Genomic DNA, 12184 nt, shown 5'->3' with positions numbered 1-12184 from the left:
ATGGGGGCTTTCTGCAGACAGGACCAACACTACTCTTGGACAAGGCTAAAGTCAGACAAAATCATACAGGAGACAAACAGGTTCCCCAGGAACAAAATAAGTTGCTGGATTGTTTTTGATTACAGATACTTCCACAGAGCAAGACTCAGCAGCACCAGCCCCAGAGAGCAGCAGGTTGTGGAGGCAGAGCTTTCAGCCTGTGTTGTGACTGGTTGATCTGGCTGGATCTCTCTGAAGACATTCGTCATTAAAGGCGATGAGCTGCCGTTGACCTGTACTGTATTGCTGAAGAGGTCGATCTGGAGACAAGACATAGGGCGAGTTAGCTGCATTCAGTCACTGTGGGAGTATATGTACTTTATGTTCTGGCCACTGTACGTAAGGATGAAGAGAAACTCACCAAATCCTTGCTGACTTTGATCGGCTCCTTGAACACAGTCCAAACGACCACCTCGTTGCAAGCAGGGGTGGTCAAGGAGCCAAGGTAACGATAGTACTTAGCACGGTTCACCCCAACAAGGAGGTCATCCAGTGAGATTCCAGAAGGAAGTGCGAAAGTTTGACCTGAGGACAGAAAGATGCGCTCTGCAGCTGACATCATTTTATACAGAGCAATTGCTAGAAAAACTCTAGAAGACTAAAACATCTCCTTACCTTTGTTTGTGATGTTAGCCAGATAGGAGGTCAAGGTCTTCCAGCTTGCAGGTTCACCAGTGGCATTGCCTGACATCTCCTGAAAGAATGCACAAAATAATGAATTAGACTCAAGCTTGTTTGAGCCCATGCATGTATTAATTCAGAAGAGTAATGAAACTAATGAGAACATCCAAAGTGGTGGAGTCAAAGTCCACTGACAAAAAAATCCCCCTCCCACGCTGCTCTCAGTTTGTCCATAAAGACTCGCCTTAGCTCCAACATCTTTCCATTGAGTGCTAAGATTGGCCTTTTCTGAGATCCCCTAAAAAGAGACCCAGTAGTGGTTGCATATGTTGATATATGGGATGGTAGAGGAGCCCAGTTGAGAAAGTACACATTGGCTTTGCTTATAGATGCCTGAAAAAGTGTTTTAATTATGCCAAAATGTTACCTATAAAAAAATCTTTATGTTCAAGTGTACAAAGCAGCACCTTTACCATTCTTGGAAATACTGTATTAGCTGAGGTCCTATATCGAGTCCATACTGATAGATTTGATTTAGGTGATCTAAAGTGACTTTCCATGCAAAGCAGGAATAGACAGATTATAGTCTGAGTGTAGTTCCAGTGGGAGCCAGTCATTCAAACACAGTGGGCCAACTGGTTTATCAGAGCAAACTGGGCTTTAGAGACAGGAGCAAAAACCAAACTTTTAGACAGAGGCTGAAAAGAGGAGCTGCAGGAATGGACAGACTGGGGAACTTGATGCATGGGAACCTGAATATGTGCATAATATGTTTCCTCTCAGTAGTTGAATGTTTGAATTTTCTCACCTCAATGAAGAAACCAAGAGCAGCAAGTGATGTGGAGTCTGCAAGCGCCTGGGTTAAGTTGCCATTTAAGGATGACTTGAGGTTTACAATGTGCAACTATGGGAGAAAAGAGAAAAGAAATGTTAATGAATATATTTCTGTAAATTTAATATAATGGAATATATATATACACAGACACACACCTCCATGGGGTAGCGCTTGCCATCCACTGTGTGCTCAGAGCCTGGGATTGAGGGGCCATTTCCCCAATGCAAGTGGAATTGCAGGCTGTTGTAGGCTTCGGAGAGACCTCCTCCTGAAATCTGAACACCACTTGCAAATGTAACCTTGACTGGAAGATGTTAAAGAAAAGGATGAATGAGTGCTGATGACAATACAACCCAAGCAGGATAATTCATTTGTAAAGATAAAAATGTATTTCATTTGGTAATCCCCAAAAATGACCAGCTGTCATTTAGTCATTGGTGTCTGTCCTCACCTGTCTTGCCGGTATTTTCAAGGGTTTGCTGTGCGGTGGTACTGCTGAAGTTGGTAAAGGTGAATTCTGTCAGGTTTTCATCAGTTTTGGCAGCTGTTGTGTTAATGTTAATGGGCGACTGTCGGGAGCCATTACAATGTTTGGGAGCGATGGTTTCCCAGTTGGTGTCACCTGTAAAACACAAACACAACTTTGAGTAGCTGTAGTGGAGCAGCTGAGATGTTGAGGTTGGTAGAGATTACAGGAGGTCACTCACTGCAGGTTGGGAGATGGTAACACCATTCTGGAGGTGGAAGAGAGCGTATAAGTATCACTTAACAATGACAAGTAGTCTCAATGGAGACGCAGCGTTAATCCAGAGAGTCATAAATCCAAGGGGATGAAGAAACAGTTCAAATACATACCAGTTCCTGCAGTGGCACAATCAACCCTTGATGTGAGGGCGCACACAGTGAGGACAAGGGCTACGAGGAAGATCATCTAAAGAAACAGTCACAGAGAAAAAAAAAAAAAAATCCACCAAAATTAATGTCAGCAATATCAAATCCATGGTAAGAAAATGCATGATTCAAATGTGTTAATACGATAATAAAATCCCCCCCCTACCAACCCTAACCCTAATTATAAACACCCTCTTTAATTATAAAAATAATCAAAGGCTGAAAAGGCACAAGTTCCTCTGAAAGGTCCAGTTGGAGTAGATTCAGTTGATTTCATGTCACCTGAGCAACACAGGGTCTTACCTTTGACATGCTGTAACGTCCTGTGTGTCCAACACCCGTGGAGCCTTGCACTGCCTCTTTTTATCCTCTCAGCCCCTCCCTCAGCTCTCTGATGAGCTCTGTCTCTTGTCAAACCCCACATAGGGCTAGAAATCTACTTATCTAAAATTATGACTTCAATGTTACTTTGTACCTTTTAGTTAAATGATTGAAAAATTATGTATTTATTCAACATCTTATATTTAAGGAAACATATATTAATGTTTCTTTGACATTTCCAGTATATTGAGGCTAATTTTTGCTCCTGAACCAAAGCAGTGTCTATCAGCTGTTCAATGGTGGAAATGTCATGACATAATATCTGAGGGGAGGGTTGGGTTGGATGTTTGAATCTACCTGTGGGCATGTTACCAGTTGTTCTAGACGAGGAATGTATGCACTTACAGTTCAAAAGATAGACAGGGACAAAGAGATCTTTGCCAGATAGAGGTTCTAAGATGTCATGACAATTGCATGCAGGGGTGGATCCTCTCGAGATTCAATTAACATTTAAAAATAATTTAAACTCATTTAATCAATTACAAGTCCAAGCTCCAAACTTCCAATTTCTTTCAAGGGCAGTCGGCTGGTTGTATGGTGCAGGAATGCTGTATGAGGAAATAGACAACCGCTGTTTGAACCCTTTTAGCCTGCAGCAACAAGCTGTCCCCAAAGTAGACAATTCATAAGAGTCCCAGTTTAACATTACTGCCGGTGGCTCTTTTTGCAAAATGAATGTGTGTAGGGTTAGGACCTTCTTCTGATCTGACTTAACATAAGTAACCTGCAGCTACCAACACCTCTGAAACTGCTCATTCAGCAGACTGCCATGGCCAGACCTCTGATCAGTCATGTGCAAATGAACCCAGTGTTTTTTATAACAATAATAAATATGATAGAAATGATATGGAATACTCAGAGTGGTGAGGCAGTGCAGACCGATTGGTCCTCTTGCTAACATCATGTTATGGAGCTTTTTTCCTCACTTTACTCAAGAGCATGGTCTTTCAGTTTGAGAGCATGACTTGTTACATGAACATGGACTTCCCATTGCTGTATATTGTAAAAAGCTCCATATCATGTCGCCATTTTTGAATTGAGTTGAAGGAACGAACGCGGACAATATCTTTCTTTCTTTGTTGTAGTTCTAAAAGAGAAAGTAATCTCTCTACAAAATCTATCATAGCCTTTTCCAATAATAACCGCTTAGAAACACTCGCCATTGTTTTGAAGTAACCAGAGACGCCAAAGAATTTGCAACTAAGAGTACCAGAAACCGGAAGACACTAAACACCAACATAGAAACTCTACTGCCAGGTGCGTAACTATATTCGAAACAAAAGCCTGAATTGGGCTTTAGTTTTGGAATGGCCAGCGGGGGGAAGCTCCTCTTCTTTCTCTCTGTGTTGGCCTTCATGGATTGGAAGTGCTTCCCTGACTGCATCCGGATGACCAGTCCATCATTTGGGTGTTCGTTCAACATCTGTCTGGCTTTGGTACAGAACCGCTTGGTGTAGATGGACTACAGGTCAGGGAGCTCAGCGCGGATTGTGCCCTCAGCTGACCGCACCACCCTCTGGAGAGTCCTCCCATCCTTCCCCTCAGGAAGCTCTGGAATCGGTGCAGGTGTAAATTCAGTTATTTAGCACTTAAGATGGTAGCCAGTCTCTCCAGTCTCTCCTGTTAATCCTGAAGGGTTGATAGCTCCTCTCCTGCTACATGCTGTTCTACACTATCAACTATGATGTGTTGCTGACTTTCAGGAGGTTTTTTATTCAGGCACAACTTCTCTAGGGTTTTAAACTCCTCCAGGTTGGTATTCTAGTCGTTGTTAGTTATCAGAGGTCCACAACTTTGACAGTGTTGATAGAGTTGAAGGTGGCAGCGCAGTCATGAGTGTACAGTGAGTACAGCTGGGGTCTCAGGTCACAAACCTGGGGGGCTCCAGGGTTGCGGGTGATGGAGCATGAGACATGATTGCCCACCCGTACTGCTTATGAAGTCAAGAAGTTACAAGTAAGAAGTTAGAAGTCAAACACTTACGGTTCTAACCTGTGTATCTGATGATTTACATGACATCAGACCAATTAAATTCACCTTATTAGTTTAACTTCAACTATGGTTTTGTTCAGAGGCAGCATCAAACATATAGTGTTTAAAAGATTAGCACAGACAACAACAACATCAAGGCACTTACGTGTCGATAATTGATAATAATAAATGAATACCTTTATTTGTATATATGATGAGAGGCATTTAAATTTGTATTATATGTAATAATATTCTTCATGTTGGACACACATAAAGTAATGCCAGAAACACAGGCCTCCTGTGAAACACATATCACCCATTTGACATTACAGTGTCTTCCCCTGGAGCTATGGAGATTGCCAAACTGGTTTGTTGATGTTGGATTGTTATTTCTACATTTTTGACTTAATAGGCAAGGTGCAGCAGCACTTCACTTTCTCATAGCTCCTCATTGCTGTCATTTTGATTTCAGTCATAAATCAGACGTCCAATAATATGTTGTCCAGTGCAGGCTATGAGGGGTGGAAATCGGTTTTCATTGTTGCTTAACAATGATCTGAGGAGGCAGGGTTTAAAGGAGTAGTTAAAGAATTAGATGTGTTTTAATGACCTGAACCATCAACATGACATTAACGAGTTGAATAGGATTATTTTACATCCCCCGTGACTTACGCTTGCCAAAAATAAAACATTTAAGTTCCTTCATTCGATCAAAATGTGTTTTGACAGTTTAAACCGACAAGAGGAATCATCCATTGTATGGAATTTTAAAAAAAATACAACCACGTGCCGAAATGGAAAGGAAGATTCCCATAATGTTGTAAGTCATCATATGTATGTAGAGGACAACCTTTGTTCTTCAGTGTCTGGGGTTCATGTTACATGTTTTCACAGCTCCCCTGGTCCCCATGGGAGCGAAGCAGGAAGTCTGGTGACAACGTGTAGGGAGCAGCCATTATTGGATGGTGGTTAAGTTGGATGGATCTGTCCAGGTGCATTAGGTAACGCTGTCATCCAGGGTGTGACCTAGAGAGGAACAAGAATTTCTACATTTTAAAAATCCGCTGCTGACGTAGGCCCCCTGAAGGTGGGAGGAACACCTAAAAAGATTCTCATCAGTCTCTCACTCTCAGCCCGAGTCATGCTGGAACGAGGGTTTGCAGTAACAAACTTGTAATAATATGGCGAGATATCAATATATTCAAGTAATGTTTGGTGAAAACTACGATGCTTTGGTGTTTAGGAAAATGTTGCCACAAATAGCCACTAAAACAGTCCTTATTCACACAGCTGCCACTTTTTCCCCTGACATCAAGCTCGGGGTTTGAGGCTCAAATGCGACAGAATCAAAGTTATTGCTGTGATCCAGGTTGATGCAATAGTTAATCTGAGGCCTGTTATCAGAGATGGAGGTTACCTTCGTTTGATCCTTCCTCTCCCTCCAAACGCCCAACAACTTCAGCTCTGTGCAAAACAACCACACCACACATCTCTCATACACACTCAGGCGCAGAGCCTAGATGACCAACTCATTGGCATGGCTTCAGTTATTTTTGGCACTTGACTCAGGATTTTAAAACTGGAACGATGGAGACAGTAATGTTTGGCTAGGTTTAAAAAGAAAAAGCACCCCAAGGTTCTGCAGTTGCAGCTGGGGACTTGAACACTTGAAAAATGTACATTTGTTTTTTTTCTTTTAGGTTTATTTTTTTTACTCACCTGGCCTGGTGTGTTTGGCATCTCAAACCGGATAGTCACGAGCCCACTTCACATCCGACACCACAGCTGGCATGGTGATCTGTTTATCAGGGATCAAGTTCATTTTATTTTTTGATTTGATTTGTGAAATGATTAAAATTTTTATCAAATTTATCACAGGTTTCTATGGATTAATCATGATTAATCACATTACTGATTTCTCTGTATATTTTTGTGAAAACAAACAATTTATGACAAAAGACGGATATATATATTTAACATGTTATAATAATCATAAATAAACAAAACAATGGTGCTGCAACTCAGCAGTTCTTTATCAGTTCTCTTTGCTATTCCATATGGGAAATTAATATAATCTTCATCCTAAACAGAATTCAGGCTTCTTAGCCATTGTATGGTTGAATAAAACTTTTTTCTTTTCTTTTTAAATCAAACAGAAATTATTTGAGCCATTCTTTTAATAAGGTTGAATTTTTTTTATATTTTTTGTCAAACAACCATTAACCACACCATGACACAATCTAATGCCTCTAAAGTTCCTCTTAGCTAGTCGTTCTTTAGCCAGTTTGGGAGGTAAACTAACTTGTCCTCATTCTCTGAGAGTAAAGCTGACCGCTTCTTTTGCACAATGTGTCCTGCGAGTGAAGCTGGTTTGGCGCATTGCACTTGAACACCCCTCGCATGCTTCACGTTGTGGTGGTACTTTAGGCTGGTATTACTACTGTGACACGATAACATCTTCCCACAGAGTGTACATATCACCTTGGTTTAGTTGAATGTTCGATCTTTGTTTTTTTGGAACACGATCTTCCCGTCCAGAAGGTTCATCAGAATTATCCATGTTGTTTGTTTGATTGAATGGCAGCTGCCGTCTAACTGCATTAGAGCGGCGACTAGTGCAGAGTGGGCGGAATTGTATATATTGTATATTGGAAGGTCCTTGTGCGCATGCGTTAAATGTGTTTAAGGATTAATTAATCCTGTAATTTAATCATGACGCGTTAACGTGTTATTTTTCACAGCTCTAGTCAAACACACAGTTGCAACTTACGTCATTTGGAGAATGTATGGCATTGTCAACGAGAAAAGGATTGGTATGCATAAAAGAGCAATTGAGAGAGTCACGCACCTGCTGATACACAAGTCACAGGTTCAAAGAAATGTGTCAGTGATTATCTGCCTGCCAGGGGCTGATGGCTGTCACGTAGAAGATGAGCTATCTTTCTGTCTCTCTTATTTGCAGTCATTATCTAGTTTTACCCGATTTTTGCTTCAGACTACTTTTATTATTTCTCTGGAAGATTTGGCCTCTCATTGTTATCTTCCCCACTCACAGGATTGTCCCGACTCATGAAAGGGTCAATTTAGATTTATCGAACGGCCATCCAGCCAATCACGACGATTTGAGCAACCCCTTAGGTCAAAGAAGAGTAAACGGTTTAACTTCTCTAAAGTTATGCGGGTGTGTGCAACAGCTTTACTCAACCCTGCATGGCTGTCACTTCAGAGGTATGAAACTTCTGTAAAACTGGTTCAATACATCTTTTGTGACCTGTGATGTTGAGTCTCAGCTGACGTTGAGTATTTATCGTAAGTTTAGAAAAGTCTGTCCAATGTTATAATCTTCATTCATTCCAAATGCAGGTCAGGTAGGAAACAAAGTTCATGCAAGTTCCTTTCTTTCGATCTGACTCTATTTCCATCTATCCACTAAGTGCACCCCTTTTTACAATTATCATATTATGCATATATTTTTATATTTTGTATTGTATTAGTTATCAAGTGTAGTAGAAAAATTTACTAAACATGGTTTGACAAACTATGTTGTTTTTTGGATAGTAAGTTTCTGCAGCCCTGTAAGAGACTTTTATGACTTGTATTTACATACACCAAATGCTTAAGCCTTGAGCTGTTTTATGGTGGGAACTGTTTATTACGTGAATAAGGTGAGACCATTTGTAACTTAATTACCCATCAAAGGAAGTAGTGTATGTCTTTTTATCACCTAAGGAAAAACATGTGAATTAGCATAAGGTTAAGATTCCTTTCCCTCCCCCACCATGGAACCTGTCTGAATTGGTTCAGAGGGACAGCCCTCAGTCCTCCTATATAAGATCTGTGTTTCTGACTGTTCTGCATCCTCACTCTGAGATCGAAAGGCGGAAAAACGGAAGTGACTGAATGACTGAAACTACTGTTAATACGATAGAAAATACCACAAAATCCTCCATTGAGACTTTAAACTGTTCATCTGAAGGAAACACTGGACGGATTTAAGAGGGTGTGTTTGCAACCAGAGAAAACGGGTGGTACTTGACACCTCTTCATGCGTGGTCCACAGCAACAATCGACTAACAAACACAAACGCACAAAAGCACAAACTATGAATAAGTTTATACGCGCCACAGAGATTTGGCATTACATTTCCTTTCACAGTGAAAATAATCTTTTAATTCATGGGTGGCTCTGTAAACTGATAGCCATTGTAGGGATGTGGACGAATTGCCTGTCTCATGGCGGTGCCATTGGTGTGTCATTATACTTTGACTGAATATCATTGAAATAGGAAAATGTAAACATGAGTTAAAAAATAAGTAGTTTGAGTCATGATGGGCTCTTCGGTACAGCCAGCCCCAATCTTGAGCGCAGTACTGGGTGTGACCATAGGAGGGCAACGGGGCAAAGTCCCCAAGGTAGATCAGTCTTTTAAAATACATATCCAAGAGATCTCTATCGATATCTATTCAATATCATTTGTACATTGTTAAACTCCTGTCAATATCAGTATTCGTCTAGGAAATCTAGTTTTGCTCAACCTCTAGCTTCTTCTTCAGGTTAACCTTCTCTTCAGCAGAGGTTGTGAAGTTATGTAAAAGTAAAAACCTATTATGTTTGGTATTGTTACTCCCCTGTGTACAGCGGAAGCAATGCGAGGACACTGAGTTACTAACTGAGCTCACATGTGGTAGTGAAAATATTTCATAATTCAGACTATTTATTTCCAAATGTATTGTCTGGTCATATTGGCAATGTTATGTGGAAAAAGGTTACTAAACATCAACATGGTAACAAATGTTTTAAAGGGGACATATTATGCCCATTTCCGCACATTGATATGGTTCCTTGGGGTCTTAATGAAATATCTAACATTTTTTGGTAAAAATACCACAAGGATAATTTAAAACAGCACCTTTTTACTCTGTCTAAAACAGCCCTCGTCAGATCGACCCGTTTTGAGGGGCCCGCCCCCATCTTACCCCACCCCCTTTCACCCCTCCCCCTTCTCACCCCTCCCCCCTCTCATGGAGGTGTAGGACATAACGTTTTTACCTCCACTAATTAGCCTGTGTGTTTGAATGTGTTCTCCCTACAGAATGTATTCAACATCTATAGGGCAGATTATGGGCCTTTATGTCCAAGAGGAATAGAGCAGTAAGTTTTGTTTTTTTTTATGCATGAGATATCAGTCATTACTTTGCTAACTGCTGTCGTGTCAATTGTGGACATGTTACATATCAAACGTTAAAAGCACACAACTGTTTCTATAAACTTTTATTGTCAGAAAGATTGCCACAGAGCTTTTTAATCATAGTTATTAAATGTACTGGCTGGGACAGAGGTAATAAATTCAAAAAATACCAAGTATAATAAAAACATTGATTACAAAAATACACTTTGTGCCATCAGTAGCCAAACTGTAAACAAAGGAACACTTTATATTTGTGTGTCACCTTTTATTCTCTAAATACAATGTAAACTTTGCTCAGCCGTTACAGGTATTTGGCATACAGAAGCTTTGTGAGCTGGTGTTGAGGCCATCTGGGTCGGAGAATCAGCGTGGTCCTGCCCTCCTGCTCGGTGCTCCAGATACGCAGTGTTCCCTGATGCTCACATAGCTGGCTATAACTTCCTGCTTGTCAGGTTTCTTATACTTGGCAGAGAGATCCTCAGGTTTTGAGATCTTCAGCACCTCATTCACATATGGGGCCAGGTCCTGAAAAACCTTGTGAAAGATGAAGTCCAACAGGTTATCCACGTAATCTGTAATATAAATTGGGGGGAAAAGTTGGACATTTGCACTTTTTTGTATTTATTATTTTCTTTTTATAATTATATTATTCTATTTATCGTGAAGACGATAAATAAATGGTCTTTAAATATTGAAGACCATTTAAAGACAGCAGTTAATTGATATGTTATTTATGTTTCACATACTATTTTTACATTATTTGGATTTTAAATAGAGCCTGTGAGAATCACGGAAGGCTGCATCTGCTTTCACCGGCTTTGTGTGCACTCACCCTTCTTATATATTACATCTGTCCCCCGCCGACCCACAGGACACACCACAAACAGCTCCAGGGGGCAGTTTTCATAGACAATATATTACATTACATTACATTTCATTTAGCCGACGCTTTTATCCAAAGCGACTTACAATAAATAAATATATGTGGGTGTCTTATGAACAGGGTTGGAAGATTCCATTCTATTAGAAAGACAAAGATTTCACCAAAAGGCTGCAACAGCTAAAAAAGTGTAGGATGGTAATCCATCTGATTATTAAAATGTTTAGATTAAATATTGAGTCACTCACGTCACGTCTGCTGACTCAGTCAAGACTGTGCTCGAGTCATCAGGATCATAGGTAGCATCCTGTGGCTCACCGGAATCCATACTTGAACAACTTGGGTTGTCCTCTCCCTCCTCCAAGCGAGGCCTCTTACAGCTGAGGTCCATACACCGACATCAGTGCAGCACAGTTTTCTTTGTGCCTATGATAAAACAGACACATTATCCATGGAGTCACAACAAATGAGATGCTGTTACAACTTTAACACGGAGACAAAATCAATGACATGACGAATTAACTGAGGGTAAACCAACCTGTACTTTTGTGGTGAGGTCGCAGTGTTTTCATAGAAGGCTGCGTTCCATGTGTGCGCATCTTTGGTGGGTCCGCCTGGCATGCTACGTGATGTAGCCTAGCACCGTGAACAGATGTGCTTGCCTGAACACCAAAAGCAGCAATGCTATTCATGTTTGTCTACTGTCATGCATACAAAGATACAAGGACACATTTTCCCTAACTAGGGCTGATAATGAATAACCGTTCTAGTCCCGCACATTATGACAACAACATCCTCCGGTATCTTGAACGAGCGGCAGTAGCAGCAGCTGTAGCTGGAAGTTAGGTTTGTGAGTGTTGTGCTCTCCACGCTCTTCCCCCCCGCTCGCGTGTCCTCCCGTTAGTACTGTGCCGCTGATTTTTTTCCCACGACAGCACTGGGCTGGAAGTTAGCTACAACCGGAGCTCGTAGCAGCTACTACAAACTTCCGTATCTAACTTCAAGCTACAGCAGCTACAACCGGAGCTCGTAGCAGCTGCTCCAAGCATCCGTAGCTAACTTCAAGCTACAGCAGCTACAACTGGAGCTCGTAGCAGCTGCTACAAGCTTCAGCAGCTACTACCGACGCTCATAGCAGCTACTACCGGGGTTCGTAGTAGCTGCTACGGCCCCTCAAGCGGAGGGGGGGAAGAGCGTGGAGAGCACAACACTCACGAACCTGCCGTGCGCTCACGCTTAAGTGGACTCCGACGCCGTCTCTACCTATCCCCCACCACTACTTACTAGCCCCCACCCCCTCACACACGGCACAACATGCTAACGGCACTAGCCTCTACACAAAATGTCTAAAAGAAGCAAATACCAGAATTAAAAAAAA

General features: G+C 41.3%; 1 protein-coding gene across 1 annotated transcript; it reads right to left on the bottom strand.

Moving 5' to 3' along the window:
* On the bottom strand, positions 1 to 6570 carry LOC133975992 (carbonic anhydrase 4-like). The gene is made up of 9 exons (XM_062414053.1): positions 6458 to 6570; positions 2351 to 2426; positions 2203 to 2229; positions 1947 to 2117; positions 1651 to 1799; positions 1469 to 1564; positions 655 to 733; positions 401 to 564; positions 1 to 299 (listed from the first exon to the last, which is right to left on the bottom strand). The coding sequence occupies exons 1-9, from the start codon at positions 6476 to 6478 to the stop codon at positions 120 to 122; spliced, it is 963 nt and encodes a 320-aa protein (XP_062270037.1). The 5' UTR covers positions 6479 to 6570; the 3' UTR covers positions 1 to 119.
* Positions 6571 to 12184: the final 5614 nt, after the last annotated feature.

Source organism: Platichthys flesus, chromosome 20 (genome assembly GCF_949316205.1).
Source record: "Platichthys flesus chromosome 20, fPlaFle2.1, whole genome shotgun sequence".
NCBI classification, from domain to species: Eukaryota; Metazoa; Chordata; class Actinopteri; order Pleuronectiformes; family Pleuronectidae; genus Platichthys; species Platichthys flesus.
The sequence above is the reverse complement of the archived record's forward strand: the minus strand, read 5'-3'. Positions and strand labels throughout refer to the sequence as shown.

Bases quoted from the DNA above. Each gene is read 5' to 3' on its own strand.
- LOC133975992 (XM_062414053.1), bottom strand. From the start codon at position 6,478: ATGCCAAACACACCAGGCCAG. The intron at 2,118-2,202 runs GTGAGTGACCTC...TGTGTTTTACAG, and splicing joins TTACCATCTCCCAACCTGCA to GTGACACCAACTGGGAAACC. The intron at 565-654 runs GTAAGGAGATGT...TTCTGTCCTCAG, and splicing joins GGCTAACATCACAAACAAAG to GTCAAACTTTCGCACTTCCT.